Raw genomic sequence first — 15,387 nt, 5'->3', positions numbered from 1 at the left:
ACTTTTTTTTTTGGGGGTCATAGGATATTGGACTGTACATAATTCAAATAGCTCAGACTGGACCGGCCCAAAGATTTTCATATGAAATTGGAAGATTTTTTTGTTTATTTATAAAAGGAAAAATGGTCCTTGTTTGGTCTGTACTAGTTAGTTGTTGTTTCTTTTTGGGGTTTGTCCCCCTATCTCATAAAAAAATAAAAGGAAAAATGGTTAATGTGAAGGGGATTGGTCGGTGTCAATCGTGCAACGTTTTTTCTGCTATGAGAACGGAAAAAAAGTGAGACTGTGAGAGAAAGTTATTGAATTGAAAGAAAGAAATGTGCTTTGCATGTCTGAAAATAGTAATGGAGATAATGTATTTGCTGGGCGAGAATGGCGGGCTCTGGATGGCTGTGGATCACATTCACAGATGTGTTTCCTACTGCCTTCAACGTTGTTTACCGCTTTTTATCAAAAACCATCAATTTACACCCAATAAACTACCTTCTTTGCTTCTTATCTTCTGCCCTCCATTGCTCGTTTAGTTTGGAAGGATTCTTGGATTTATTGAGACAACAAGGCAAAATTCAATTTTGTTACTAATTTGCATGTTCATTTGGTCTAGCCCAAGATGGCATCCATCAACTGCAATTGAGTTACATGCATATGTATATAATTCCATTGCCACAAGGTTAGTTTCTCTACTTGCCATGGTTCTTGTTCTTGTTTTGATTGTTGAGGTTGAGAAATTCATGTTGTTGGATGAAATTTCATATGGGTTTTATTACAAATAGGTAAAGATTATGTATTTGTATGTATGTATGTATGTATGTATAGGTCATCATACTTTGGCAGATTCGTACTAGTTCTCTGCTTCCCATGATTTTTTTATTTTTTTGTTTATTGGGGTTGTGAAATTGATACTGTTCTCCAAAATTTCATATGGGATTTTTTAGAACAGGTAAAGAACCTATACATAGATCGGATGTATATTTATGTATGTAGGTATGAGCCATGATGATTTGACAGATTTTTGCAAACTTATATGTATGTATGTTTGATTGTGGAGAATGTGATGAAACAGTGATGCTTTCTTTCGGAGATGGAATTCTTGTTGATTTCTTGGCATAGAATTGTACTACCTCCCCATGGATACTGATAACCATTTTTACAACGACAATAACAACAACAACCACAACAATGGTGCAGCCACAGTAAAAATGGATTCCCATGTTGAGGTTAGTTATTAAATCTTTAGCTGTGCATGGTGTCAAAGGCATTTGCTATTGGTATTGATAATCTCTGATATTAACAAAGATTTTGGTTCCACAGATGGGATCAATGGAGCCCAAACCAGCGTTTGAGTATGAGGACCAGAGCCTAGTTGGTCCTGACAAACATTCCTTGGATGAGGCTCCCCTCAGATCTCTATATTCTGGTGGTTCAGGAGACTGTTCTCCCCAGGCCTTGAGGAATACGGTGGTTGATAGCATCAAGATTGTAGTTTTCTCTGCCAAAATTAACTTGCTCATGCCTTTTGGCCCTTTAGCGATCGTGGTTGATAAATTTTCCGGCCATCGTGTGAGTTTCTTTATCTGTTTCTGCATGTGAATTGTTCGGATCGTCATATGATTGTGTACTTGGTTATTTGATTCATTTATTGGATTTTAGGGTTGGGTCTTCCTTTTAAGCTTGTTGGGCATCATACCTTTGGCTGAGCGATTAGGATATGCAACAGAGTAAGATTTCTTGCATTCTCTTTGTATTTTCTTTATTTGCAAACATAAATGTTTATGAGTTTCTTGTTGAGCTCAACAGCGCATGGGAGTGGCCATGTAGGTTCTGATTATAGGTCCCAAAATCTATGTTCACAAGTGAATCCAACAGCCATGTCTGAATAAATATATAGTTAACTTGATGTATTTGAGAACCTACATTTATTATAGTGTTGGAGCATATTAGGATTTAATCCACGTGCACGTGAGCCGGCCATCCATACTAACTTTGCAATTAATGTGCATTATTGATTACCTAATACAGCTTGGCTTCTTTGATGCAGGCAGCTGGCTTGCTATACTGGACCAACAGGTACGTGTGTAGCTAATACAAGTATCATTCTTTTCTTTTCGACCATAAATAAGGACCAAAATTTGAAGCTATTGTACTAGCTTTACATTTAGCAGTCATTCCGTCGATCTAAAAATTTTATGCCATGACTCAAATTATGTCTTCAATTTTGCAGTTGGAGGGCTTTTAAATGCCACCTTTGGAAATGCAACAGAACTGATAATATCAATTTATGCTCTGAGACGTGGCATGATTCGTGTTGTTCAACAGTCTTTACTAGGCTCAATTCTGTCAAACATGCTGCTGGTGCTTGGATGTGCATTCTTTGCTGGTGGACTTGTGTTTTCAAAGAGGGAACAAGTTTTCAACAAGGTATGTTTTCTTTCTTTATCACTAATGCATGGTTAGTATAAAAAAGAGAACTGTGTCTGTCTTCTACCATTCGTATTTTTTTCTTGAAGCTCAAAGTTCCTATATTCTCAGGCAACTGCTGCAGTGAGCTCTGGATTGCTATTGATGGCGGTCATGGGTCTGCTCTTTCCAGCTGTACTGCACTCTACTCGCACAGAGTTGCACTTCGGGAAATCTGAACTAGCCCTTTCAAGATTTACCAGCTGCATTATGCTTGTAGCATATGCTTGCTATCTGTTCTTTCAGTTGAAGAGCCAGCAGAATTTATATGTTCCAGTTGATCAGGTTGGTAGCAAAAGAATTTACTAATGAGGACCTCATACCAAAAGAATTTATTTAATACTTTCTTTCTGGTCTTCTCCAATGAGGACCTCCTACCATGTTACTAATTCCTACCCTCTCACTGTTCTGGTGTCTGATGAAATTGAATATGGAGAAAGCCTAACCACCCAAAATTCTTTAAATTCATTTTTTTCTCAATGCAAATGTTCTACATATGTATTGTTTCAGGGAACAATGATTTTTCTGGTTTGATTTGTTTGCGAACAAGTTTTAACTCATTATTTAATGAATCATACCATGTAAAAATGAATATTTTATTGGCTGAAGACAGAAATCAAATAAGTGAAGTTTGGTTGTCATGCTCACTTAAAAGGAAAGTAAGCACTGAAATACAAAAAATGGCTGTTATGTTCTCTCTCTCTCTCTCTCTCTCTCTCTCTCTGTGAAACAGTTTGTGCAGAATCTCCATTATGTGATCTGATTGTGTATATTTGGCATAAAACCAGGCAGAGAATCACGCTGAAGAAATTTCAGATGATGAAGAGGAACCTGAGATCTCTAAGTGGGAATCCATAATATGGCTATCTATTCTAACTGCATGGATTTCAGTCCTCTCAGAATATTTAGTTAATGCGATTGAGGTAATCCCTTCTGCAAATTATCTTGTTATCCTAAGTTTTTATATTATTTATCTCCCCTTCAGGTGTATGACAACTCTGAGTTTGGATGATTTGTAATTTTCATAACTGTTCTTATGGTTTTTGTAGTGACGAATTTCTTATGTAGTATCTATATATTTCCAAGTTATTCTTATGGTATTATATTATATTAATGCTTGCAGGGTGCATCTGTTGCAATGAACATTCCGGTTGCATTTATTAGTGTTATTCTGCTGCCAATCGTTGGGAACGCAGCAGAGCATGCAGGTGCTGTTATGTTTGCCATGAAAGACAAGCTTGTAAGTGGTTGTCCAGTTGGTGCCATAATACAATCATGCAGGACTTGTCATTATATTCTTGTTGAATTTTTCTCAATGTCTCATGCAGGATATAACTTTGGGAGTGGCGATAGGCTCATCAACCCAGATATCTATGTTTGGAGTGAGTTCCAAATATCATATGGATCTAGACTGACATTTATCTTTTAAAAAACTTGTGCATGTGTGGTTCTTAATCCTGATACTATGATTGAGTCTGTGCAGTACGTAAATGCAGCTATATCTGTTGTGATTTTTTTTTTTTCATGTTTTCAAATATATATTGCTTATTGTTGTTTCGTAACAATTATAGCTGGAATATAAATGTTCTGGAAGAATTTATTGCTCTTTTTTTCTTCATCTTGTGGTTATTACTTTTTTAAATCCTCTATTGTCATTTCTATTGCTGCAGATTCCATTTTGTGTGGTGGTTGGGTGGCTGATGGGGTGCCCTATGGACTTAGATTTCCAACTGTTTGAGACAGCCACGCTTTTCATAACTGTTTTAGTAGTAGCCTTCATGCTACAGGTTCGTCATTTGAGTAAATTATCTTTTCTATTTTCATCGGTAATGGTTACTTGACTGCTTTTATAGGGGAAACCGTAGAATGTACCATGAGTTACTCCATGTTCTTTGAGTTGTGAATGGCAAGTTTGGAAGGCTTAGGGCCCGTTTGATAACCATTTCAATTTTAGTTTTTAGTTGTTATTTTTTGTTCTAGAGTACAGAGAAAAATGAGAGTGAGAATGAGAATGAGGATGAGATTGAGAGAGAGGATGAGAGGGGAGGATGGGAGGGAGGAGTAACAAAAGTGAACAATTTCAAATAGATTTCAATTTTTAGTTTTTGTTTTCACTTTTGTTACTCCTCCCTCCCATCCTCCCCTCTCATCTTCCCTCTCAATCTCATTTCCACTCTCATTCTCACTTCCATTCTCCCTCTTTATCCTCTATGACTAGAACAAAAAATGAGAACTAAAAACTAAAATTGAAATGGTTATCAAACGGGCCTTAAAGTTAACGCTTGTATTTTAAAGTTGGTATAGTAAAGGTAAACATCAATAAGTTCTAAATAAATTTGTGAGATCCAATACTGATACATACACTGCATTCAAACACGCACACGGAAAAACAGTGATTTGGGGTTTGTGGTGTCTCCTTTTGTTTGCAGTGATTATTTTTTTTCTGTGTTTTTTGTTTACGTGGATTTAATTTGAACTTGCAGGAGGGAACTTCTAATTACTTTAAAGGACTAATGCTCATTCTCTGCTACACTATTGTCGCGGCAAGCTTCTTTGTACATAGAGATCCTAAAGCAATAAGTGAGTTATCCCCTCCTTTTCCCTCAAGTGGCCAGTGGATAATTTATCTAATTTCCATTAGATTCAGAGTTCTAAAAGTTTCGTCTCATTTTGTATGAAGGCTTTTGCTCCAATTATGTCGATGTGGAAATGCCATATCTTGATACATTTTTGCAGTGAATGCATCTTTATTTTATAATACTTCCATTTTGAAGGATTATTTTGCTGCTTGCACATTCAATATAATGGAGAACAGACTGAGTTCATTTCTTATCTACATAATATCTCTCTGTCCAGTATGTTTCTTACTTATGACTTCATGCACATTTCTGCAGGGGATAAGCCCCAGAAACCAAAGCTGTAACTGATTCAATGAAGTGAATCTACTAATACTCAAAGTCAATGTCATGTATTGAAGAAGTGGTTTTGCCGGTAGCTCCTGAAACCTGGATGATTATGAGTACTTCGTAGGTGGATCTTCTGAAGATGCTGGATAGATTTCCAAGTTGAAATACTCATGATGGCTATACGTTTCCATCCCACACCACATTGGAGCAGGGAAAAGATAGCTGTTTATAGGATATAGTTTAAATTGATGTTCAAAAAAATAGGAATGGTATGAGTCAAACTAAGATTTAGCAAATGATGTATTATTTTCGCAGATATAGTTCAACCATGTAATGTACAGTATCAATATGAAATTTTCAATGTTGGTTTACATGGATCTTAGTAGCCAATCATCCATTAATATTGGCTATTTGCCAGACATTAGACTTGTTCTTCATCTTCAGAGCTCTGAAGGTTGTTTATATTGGATTTTGAGGCTCTTCTTTAGGCTAATAATAGATAATGGAACTTCAAATTTTTGGTTTAAGCTTTGTGCTATTTTGATCTTTAGAAACAGTATCTCATTATCTCAATGGAGCCTAGGCAGTTAGCACAATACAAAGAGAACATTTTGCTCACCAAATTGGCGGTGAGCATTATCACCATAATAATGTGACCGTTGGATGAGTTGAATTTTTTAAATTCATGTAACAGGTAGATTAAATCACATTCATACAACGACAATTAGTGTGGTAAAATGCTCACCAACATTTAGCAAAAATGTTCTCCAATACAAAGCTCAAGTAAAAGTTTCTATTTTTTATTTTTTGTTTGCCCAATGTTGCAAGGAACCACTCTAGTGGCTCAAGCTTTCATTATTGAAATGGAGTTTGCATTGTTTGACCCACTGACAGTGGTGAAACTGGAGAAGAGAACCATGAGCTCAAAGGACATTGAGATGGTATTATCTCAATAATACCCTTGCTGTTTCCGTAATACAGTAGGGTAAAAACGACATTATCTATTTATCCTAATTCATGAATTGGTCCCAAAGTCTGTTGTCTTACTCGAAAATATTTGGCAAATTGCTACTTGGTCCTTTTGCAGTTGAGGACATTCTACCTTATCCTATTCATTTTCTAATCTCCTGTTATACAGACGCACCAAAAACAAAAAAGGAAAAGAAAAAAAGGGGTTAAGATGGTTTGCTCAATCCCAATTCTCAAACCCTAGAAGCTGTAAACTTGAAGAGGCTGAGAAGACAGTGGCAGTGAAAGAGTGACTGAGAGGCTATCGTTCTCTGTAATTTTCACTATTCAAAGTAGAGAGAAGAAGAGAAGGCTTTGGATTTACACTTCACATAGTTGTTCCAAAAGCGTTGTTTTTTTTGTTGAAAGAGAAAAAACGTCGTTTGAAATCACTGTGCATTTATCACTGAAAACACTATGGTAAGTGTTGCCAATCAATCCAATCTCAGAAACCGAACGAAAATTTATTGATTTCAGTTTAACTCATTGTACAAGTTCACAGTTCACTGTGCTTGTGTTTGATTTGGACCTCTCAATTTTGTTCGGTTTTCGATAATCAGACGGGTCGGGGCGGAGGAGGAAGGGACCGGTTTCGGATGGAGCATCAGGAAAATCGCGGGGTCAGCGGCGGTCCCCGGCGTTTCGACTCAAAGAATGGCAAAGCTCCGCCGTCCAGACACCTCTGGGTTGGGAACCTCTCTCATAGTATCATGGAGAACGACCTCACTGAGCACTTTCTTCAGTTCGGGGAGCTCGAAAGCGTGGCCTTCCAGCCCGGCCGGAGTTACGCCTTTCTTAATTTCAAGAGGGAAGACGAAGCAATTGCCGCCATGGAGTCCCTCCAGGGTTTTCCTGTTGCGGGCAACCCGCTGAGGATCGAGTTTACCAAGGCGGTTAGTTACTTTTTTTTCAAGATGCTTTTTTTCTATCTCTGTTGTAAATATGCACTATGTAATGTATGTGTGTGTATTATAACTTGGTTATCTGAATTGAAGGCCATGGTAGCTGACTATTTCCATAATCTTTGAGCTTGAGCAAGAATGTGTTGGATAGTTCACCAACTTATAATGTCAAATTAGCTAATTAAAATGCTTCATGACAGATGCATAACGATTGATAACAGTGCCACGTTCCACGAAATTCATTAATCCATAAGATATTACAAACCAGCATAATCACAAGGCTCGCATGAAAGATTAATGTCCATGGTAACAAAAAAAAGTTAGTCCGATATTTTTAGTAGGGAACACTTTTAAGACTGAATAGAGGGACATGTGCTTTCCTCTCATTCCACGGTTTTCAGCATGATCATTCTACTAGCATTTCCGCATACTTTCAGTAGTTTCAAGATTAGCTTTGAAGGTGAAACACGTGCAAGGGGAGGCAATCCAATCTCTCTTTTCTTGTTTCCTTTGCTTTCCAAATGTTTAATGAAAAACCTGTTGACTTAACGTAATAAGTGAATGGGAGTGTTCTGGGTTGCATGCCTATCTAAGAAGTGGTCAACCACAGGAAAATGTATTTCCCTTCTATCATTGCATAAGAATAGTAGTAAACCATACACAAGTTGGACAAGCTGAGGTTTAACTGCAAAATCTATAGAATGGCGGGAATGTTTATTTCATGGCTAGCATGATAGCATTCCATTACCATTCCGAAGTTCCCATAAGTAATTTACTAAAGAAGAGCAAAGCACACCATTTTTTCACTTGTCTCTATTCTTACTGTCATTCTTATTGTCTAATTGGAGTCACAATGCACTCTTTATCAACTGTGTTGGGGTTCAGAATCATCTGTCAGGTAGTGGGATCTTGATTTGATGGTTTTCTCACTGCAAATCATAATTAGGCAGGGTTTGAGTATTAAACTACTAAGTTTCAATGTAAATCCATTGGCTTATGTGAACTTCACAGGTTTCATAGATTTCTCTCTTCCTAGTCCCAGTTTATCCAGTCTGTATTCTTTCTCACACTGAATTCATAGTTGGGGTGGCATTTAGTAGCGAGAGTTTCAATTGTAATAGGGAAATATTTTGCTAGTGTTTTCTTCCGAACTAAAATTTTTATGTATTACAGGTTGGAGAAACTCTAATGAACTTGTTATTTTTCCCATCATTGAGAAATTTGTCTAGATTGTGGGTGCTAGCACTAGATCCCATGTAGTGAACAGTTTCAGGAATTAATCTGTTTTGAGTTCCATAGTGTAGACTGTGCTTATTGGAAGTTTGGGATTGTTTTTTATGACTGAAATTAATTGGACAGTCATGTCAATAAATTTTTCATTGATAGAGCATGGAACACCATACATTATTTGATATATGGAGACAGTTGGACTTAAAATATGCATGTTTGACTTCACCGTTTGTTACTTGCTGTGTAGTCTGTTACTTGTCCTCTCTTGATCAAAAGCACTTAGGTTTTACCTTGCAACTTAAAGAGTTTCTTGAAATTATAATGGACTTTTTAAAACATTTGTGGCCATAACTAGTGGAGAATAGTTCTGAATAATTGAAAAAAGACGTTGAATATGCCTTCTTAAGGTGCTTTCTCCTAGCCCTCTCCCACCCACCCAACCTAAGAACAAAACAGAGAAGGAAAAGGTGAGTTGACAATTCATCAAAATCATTTAATTGGATCATCAATAATTCTATTAAGGAAACAAAATTTTGATTTGATGGGAATAACAGAATATGAAATTCTCACTTAAGAAAAGAAAAGGGTTCAGAAGCCTTTTATCAGATTAAAAGAAGCCCTCACTAGGTAAGAATCCAACATGATCTCCATATCTTGGACTATAATAAAAGGAGACAATTTTGGCATAACTATTGTTGACATGGATATTTAACACTACCAAGGGACCTTTTAACTATTAGAAATTCAATTTTAAACATCTTTTATCACATCAAAATGATTCCATAAATAGCAAAAATTAGAACCCTATGAACAGCAAGCAACTCAGCATAATTAGTCGCCTCTTGTCGCAAGAGCGAGAAGGAAATATTTAGATATGCAACCTCGCCCAGTATCTCCAATAACAATGTAACTGAATTCATAAGATAAAGGCAAATTAAGTCCCCAATACATGCAGCAAGACAGGGGAGGGTTCAATGAAAACATGAAAGACCTGGGAGTGGATTCTTGTGCTCAATGCATTTGGTGAGTTTAAAAAAGGTCCAGAGAGGGTCCAATGCAACACCCACCCCCCCAAAAAAAATTCTGTTTATTTAAGATACAGTGGCCAGAACATCCTATTGGCATGCTGTAGCTCAGATCATATGAGGAAGAAATCTTCTTGGAATAAGCACAATGTCTTGCATGTGTTGGCTATTCAAATTCTGCAGCTGTTCAACCACCGAATGATTCATATGCATAATAATTTATGTTAGAAAGAAGAAAAAAAAACCATGAGATGGCACAAGGCTCACAGTTACATATTATGTTTCACTTTCTTTTTAAGTGTGATCCGTATGTTATATCCAAATGCAGAAAAAAACCGTTACTGCAAATTGCATATGAACGACCAGAAATCTTAATGTAACTCAAACTTCCAACATTCAATCTGTTAAAATATGCAAATAGTCAGATCTTGTGGATGATGCATCCCAATCATTATTAATATTAGAATGTTTGCAATCTACATTGTTTGCACTCTTTTTTCCTTTCTCAATATTCAAAAAATAAATCTGTCATGAGAATCCAATCCACTATAATAATGCAACTGGATGCTTCATGCTTTAGAAACTGTATCCCTATTATCTTCTTCTTTTGTTTGCGTCATGATAATGGTTTGAATGGAAATTTCAGGCTAGCATTAGAGCAAGTATTCTTTCATGTTCAAAGAGTTTATCTAAGAGGTTTCATGTGAGTTGAAAATAAGGTGTGTTCCATTTAGCACAGCAGTACATCTGGAGCAGTTAGAAATCTCATTTCGAGTTGGAACAGCTGAGCACATTGCTTATCTCCTTCAGTTAAAAGAATGAGCTGAGGTGTTTTCCTGTGTTTACAATATTTGCCTTGGGAGGCCCATGTACTGTGGAGCTCTTTTTGGATTTTCTATTATTCTTCACTAAAAAAATCCAGGTCAACTCTGTTATTCCTGCATGTCTTAATGCTGAAATACTTTAATTCCTGTGTACCATATGAGAAAGATGGCGCACTTGATCATGGAATAAAATTTACAAATCAAAAGTTATGTTTGTGGCTTCATCCTTTGTGACATGTTAGACATTTGTAACACTGAAGATGTGGTTTCCTACTATATGCATGGTAGGAATAAGTATGTGCTCATTATGGGTCAAGTTGCAGTCGGCCAATTTGTGGACCATTTTTCGAAGCATGATTTGGATCTCTTGCTTTGGTTTCAAATATTAGAAGCTAATTTTGATATTAGTCGGAAAAGGGTCTGTCATCTTGTTTTGACAATTTAACATGATAATCATGGAAGGGTTTGCAAATTTTTTCTTCTTTCTATTTTAAGGATTGTGCTCCATTGGGAACAATTGGTGACCAATTATTTGCTTACTCTTTCTAGCAACCATTTCTAAAACGATGAGCTGGATCTCTTGATTCGGTTTCAATCTAATTTGATATTACCTGAAACAGGTTTATCATCTTCTTTAGAATCACTAGTTTACTAATGATTATGGTAAGGAGTTTTAGTGTTTCAGTTGGATTCTTTTTTCCCATCTTAAGGATTGTGCTCCTTTGGAAACAATTATTGAGTAAGTATTTGCTTACTCTTGCTTGTGTGGTTTATAATGTTTCGAGTCAGAAAAGGTGACGTGTAACCCCCAGGATGTGATATTTACTAATAGAATTCTTGTGCTAAGATATATATTTGCGACTCTGATTTGAATAATGAGACACATTGACACTTACCTTAGAAAGCTACATTCTTGGAGTGCAAAGCAGCATTTTCTCTGTTTTCTAATGCTCTAGTGGATCTTTTAGTGAGTGATCCATCAACCTTTGTTTGAACTTGTTTTGGTGTGCATGTGTGTCGACCTTCCAAATGATTTGCAAAATGGGGCTCTTTAATTATTTGCATATATCTATTATATATAAAGGCAGAGATAGAAGTAAAACATAATATATGGAGTGCAAATTCAGTAAGGACGCTTGAAGTAATAGTAGTTTAATAGCTTCATTTAAAAAGAAAATGAATTAAATAACAGAATTACTATGTTAAGTAGGATTAGATGTCACTGTAAATGGGTTATGGAAGGACATGTGATGCATGAGGTGGTTGAATAGGATGTTCAGGATACCTCTGTTGTTGCTTAGAGTAATCTATATGAGAGTTGGAGAGTTGGTATGAAACTTGAATTTTCTTTCAATATCAACTAGCACCTACATATGACCAACAGGATGGAATTAGTGATACAAAGTTAGAATCGATCTTTCTATATTCGTTCAGACATAAGTTCGTTCTGTGCTTACTTTGATGAGATCTTTAATCACAGGATAAATCATCAGCACCATCGCGTGAGGAAGATTACTCCCAACGTCGAGATGAACAACGTTCAGCTCTAAGAGGATCTCCTTTCTTGCAAAGGGAGTCTAGAGCACGTCAGGCTAGTCCTGAGCAATTTTATCAGGAAAAATCCAATATGAATGATAAGAATGCAGAGCCTAGTGCAGTTTTATGGATAGGGTTTCCAGCTTTATTGAAGGTGGATGAACTGATATTAAAGAAGGCTTTCTCACCATTTGGTGAGATTGAGAAGATCACGGCATTCCCTGGTCGTAGTTATGCTTTTGTTCGATTTAGGAGTGTAATGTCAGCATGCAGAGCGAAAGATGCTCTTCAGGGAAAATTATTTGGAAATCCCCGTGTACATATTTGCTTTGCAAAGAGTGAAACAGGTTCATCAAACAGTGGAAGGAATTTAATGAATGCCCCTCCATCGCCACATTTTAAGGGGAATGACCGCTCAGGATCTCCTGAGAATTTTCGAGAGGAGAGCAAGTTTGGGAGCTTAACAGGGAATCCTAGCATCAGATCTCCTCAGTATTTCCCAGATTTGGATGCTGGTGATTCTGATCCCTATAGTTTAAATAAGAAAGGGAATTTATGGACAGGTGAAAACAATACGTTTGACCAGAGGAGGTTTGGGGAAATGGGGTCTGAACTAGGACTATCGGAAGATATGTATGATCATCGGGGTAGTCCTAAAAGAGAGAAATATGCTCATTTACACAATTATTCTCAGAGATTTCCTCAGGCAAGTCAACCATATGAAGAACCATGGGACTTGCCAGAAGATATTCATTTCCATCACGGGGCCAAGAAATTGAAGACAGAGTCTTTTCTTCCTGACAGAGAGCTTCCAGAGTATGCCCTATCTGACTTCGAACAAGAAAGACATGGTTTTCCTAGATCATACTCTGATTTTCCCCAATCTGACAGTTCTAAAAGAAACTTTGAGGCTGGGCCTTTTGGTTACAAACAGATCCCGGAGCAACCAATGAGTTTTGCTCTACCTCCAGGACAAAGGGGTGACCGCTGGAAAGAATCTTATGATAATCTTCAGGTGAACTCAGGTTCTCAGCTAGCAAATCCTGTTGATAGGAGAAGATTTACTCCTGAACCAGACCAGTCTTCTTTCAATGTGTGGAAATGGGAAGGGACTATAGCAAAGGGAGGAACTCCTGTCTGTCGTGCTCGCTGCTTTCCTGTGGGAAAAGTTCTTGACATGATTTTGTAAGTAGTAAATGTTTTTTTCCCTCAAATGAAATTTTCCGGTTACTTTCATGATTAGAGTAAACAGAATCAAGAATGTGAAAAAGTCTATATTTACCTAGTGCCTGTTGTCCATCTTTAACAACAGCTGATTGATATCACTTCTTGCTTGTTGCCTTGTCTATTAGTTACATGCCAGTTTTGTTAAACCCAAAAATATGCATTAGTATTTTCATATATATTTTTTAATTCTTAGCAAACTTTTGAGTTGCAGTGTATTTAGGTGTGTTAGGAATAGGAGAATTCCAATTTATTTTCAATGAATTTGAGAGTTCACAGAAGTGTGGTTGCATGATATTTTGGTTCATGTATCAATAATCCGACAGCAAAGGTCACGCCCCCCCCCCCTCTCCACATAGAAAAGGTTTATCCTTAGGTGACCCAATTTTATTGAATTTCTGAATCACACCTTCTGCAGCAACATTAATAGATTAAAACATACTATACTTTGATCCCTTTTCATAATTTTATTGAGCAGTTTGGTCCCTCTGTAAATTAACTTCATGATTATACTTTTCTTGATATTCATAAACTACAATGTGCAACATAGATGGACTATTTTCAACTGCTCTGAAACAAAATAAAATTTTCAAATGTTTCGTAACACGTGATAGTGTTTGTTGGATCTAAAATCGTTATTAGCACCAATGCTATGCTGCAGGCCTGAATTTTTGGATTGTACTGCAAGGACTGGTCTAGACATGCTTTCGAAGCATTACTATCAAGCAGCAAGCGCTTGGGTTGTGTTCTTTGTCCCTGAAAGTGATGCTGATATTGGATACTACAATGAATTTATGCATTATCTTGGGGAGAAGCAGCGTGCAGCCGTTGCTAAGTTAGATGACAAGAATACCTTGTTTCTTGTACCCCCATCAGACTTCTCAGAGAAAGTGCTGAAGGTTCCAGGGAAACTCAGCATCTCTGGTGTTGTTTTGAGGTTAGAGCATCCTAGTTCCAATTTTGGATCACATCACCAACAACATGATAGAAAAGATAGGAGATTATTGTCGTTTCCTGGGGACACATCATATACAAATCCATCAACACCTTCAGAATCTATTCATCCATTTACATGTTTACCTGATTCAAGTAAACCAGGAGGTAGCAATCTCTCTTTCTTGGGGAATTTAATTACATCAGCTCCACCAGCGTCATATTCAGGTTCAGCTCATGGTGTTGGCAATGGGTCTGAGTCTTACAATGAAAACAGGCACGATTATCCACTACATAAAGGAAGCCCTACATTGGGGCCAAATTGGTCTTCTCACCACCTGCAGAACTCAGTTTCTGGTAGTCGAAATAGACCAACCCAAATGTCCGGTGTTGCCGTTGATCCTATTCATCAGGATCATAGGATCATGCAAAGGGCAGTGCAAGAGTCAAGCGCTGCAGGTGGAGTTTCTCATATTCGAAACAGCAATTCATCACTCCATGAAACCCAATCGTCACCTTCGTTGGCAGCCCTGCAACCAGACCAACTTGCACAACTGGCCTCATCTCTTCTTGGGCAGCAGAGGCAGCCTGGGAGCACTCCAAATCCATATACCAGAGAAGATTTTAGGCAGAGAAACACAATGAATGAGTCTGACAACCTTCCAAGGACATCCCAGAGATTTGGTCTGCAGAATAATCAGGTGAGTTCTGAACCATCAACATCTCAGTTTGGTCAAGTTCAAGAGTTGCAGCAGCTGCAACAGCAGGTATCAACTGTGTCGGCAATGCCTCACATGGGCCAAAGAGAGCTTCAGGCAGGGGTTCAGGGAAATCAACAGCTGCAAAGTATTAGCTCAAATGAAGCAGTGGAAACCGATCCTCAGAAACAACGCATGCAAGCAACATTACAGTTGGCTGCAGCTCTTCTTCAGCAAATCCAAGGAGGGAAAGGAAGTTGACCAGAGTGTGTTGGTCTCATCTTTTTGTGTGAGTTGAGTAGCAAATAAAATTTTGATAATCTTCCATGGGACAACTACTTGTGCTAATACAAGGAAATTCGACATTCAACATCTATAACAGAGTGCAGTTGCACATTAATTTTGCTTGCTTTCCCTAGCAAACTCAGAATTAGATGTAAATACTCTTTTCTGTTTCTTTTTTTCTTGTTGGGGTTCAAGTAATTGAACGTCTATTGGTTGTGTTGTCCAATGGAAATGCTAACTTATTTACGTTCTATTTGGACTTAGTTGAAGAAGTTTGGATCAGCTAGATTTGATAGTTAAACTGAACTGGAGTGTCTCTTTTGCTTCGTTCTTTTATGTTAATATCACCCTGAGATTAA

At 37.4% G+C, this 15,387-nt stretch overlaps 2 protein-coding genes across 4 annotated transcripts; both read left to right on the top strand.

Annotated features, from left to right (window-relative positions):
- Positions 1-156: 156 nt before the first annotated feature.
- On the top strand, positions 157-5,862 carry LOC110755609 (vacuolar cation/proton exchanger 5-like). 2 transcript variants are annotated; one of them, XM_021956837.2, is made up of 13 exons: positions 160-670; positions 1,064-1,217; positions 1,312-1,560; positions 1,651-1,718; positions 2,039-2,067; positions 2,222-2,418; positions 2,530-2,742; positions 3,246-3,380; positions 3,581-3,697; positions 3,786-3,839; positions 4,128-4,244; positions 4,941-5,037; positions 5,352-5,862. In XM_021956837.2, the coding sequence occupies exons 2-13, from the start codon at positions 1,128-1,130 to the stop codon at positions 5,378-5,380; spliced, it is 1,395 nt and encodes a 464-aa protein (XP_021812529.1). In that variant the 5' UTR covers positions 160-670; positions 1,064-1,127; the 3' UTR covers positions 5,381-5,862. The 2 variants fall into 2 exon arrangements, with proteins under 2 accessions (XP_088106017.1, XP_021812529.1); XM_088249891.1 differs by lacking the exon at positions 5,352-5,862 and having other exon boundaries at positions 157-670; positions 4,941-5,274.
- A 630-nt stretch (positions 5,863-6,492) lies between these two features.
- On the top strand, positions 6,493-15,291 carry LOC110755620 (RNA recognition motif (RRM)-containing protein). Of its 2 annotated transcripts, none has more exons than XM_021956849.2 (4): positions 6,493-6,791; positions 6,932-7,264; positions 11,833-13,073; positions 13,774-15,291. In XM_021956849.2, exons 1-4 carry the CDS (start codon positions 6,789-6,791, stop codon positions 15,002-15,004), a joined length of 2,808 nt encoding a protein of 935 aa, XP_021812541.1. In that variant the 5' UTR covers positions 6,493-6,788; the 3' UTR covers positions 15,005-15,291. The 2 variants fall into 2 exon arrangements, with proteins under 2 accessions (XP_021812541.1, XP_088106347.1); XM_088250221.1 differs by having other exon boundaries at positions 6,874-7,264.
- Positions 15,292-15,387: the final 96 nt, after the last annotated feature.

Source organism: Prunus avium, chromosome 3 (assembly GCF_965620075.1).
Source record: "Prunus avium chromosome 3, drPruAviu1.hap1.1, whole genome shotgun sequence".
Lineage (NCBI taxonomy): Eukaryota > Viridiplantae > Streptophyta > Magnoliopsida > Rosales > Rosaceae > Prunus > Prunus avium.
The sequence above is the reverse complement of the archived record's forward strand: the minus strand, read 5'-3'. Positions and strand labels throughout refer to the sequence as shown.

Excerpts from the sequence above, each read along its gene's own strand:
- LOC110755609 (XM_088249891.1), top strand. The coding sequence starts at position 1,128 with ATGGATACTGATAACCATTTTTACAACGACAATAACAACAACAACCAC. Across the intron at positions 1,218-1,311 it reads AAATGGATTCCCATGTTGAG|ATGGGATCAATGGAGCCCAA; the intron begins GTTAGTTATTAA and ends TTGGTTCCACAG. Across the intron at positions 2,743-3,245 it reads TATATGTTCCAGTTGATCAG|GCAGAGAATCACGCTGAAGA; the intron begins GTTGGTAGCAAA and ends GCATAAAACCAG.
- LOC110755620 (XM_021956849.2), top strand. Across the intron at positions 7,265-11,832 it reads GGATCGAGTTTACCAAGGCG|GATAAATCATCAGCACCATC; the intron begins GTTAGTTACTTT and ends CTTTAATCACAG. Across the intron at positions 13,074-13,773 it reads AAAGTTCTTGACATGATTTT|GCCTGAATTTTTGGATTGTA; the intron begins GTAAGTAGTAAA and ends GCTATGCTGCAG.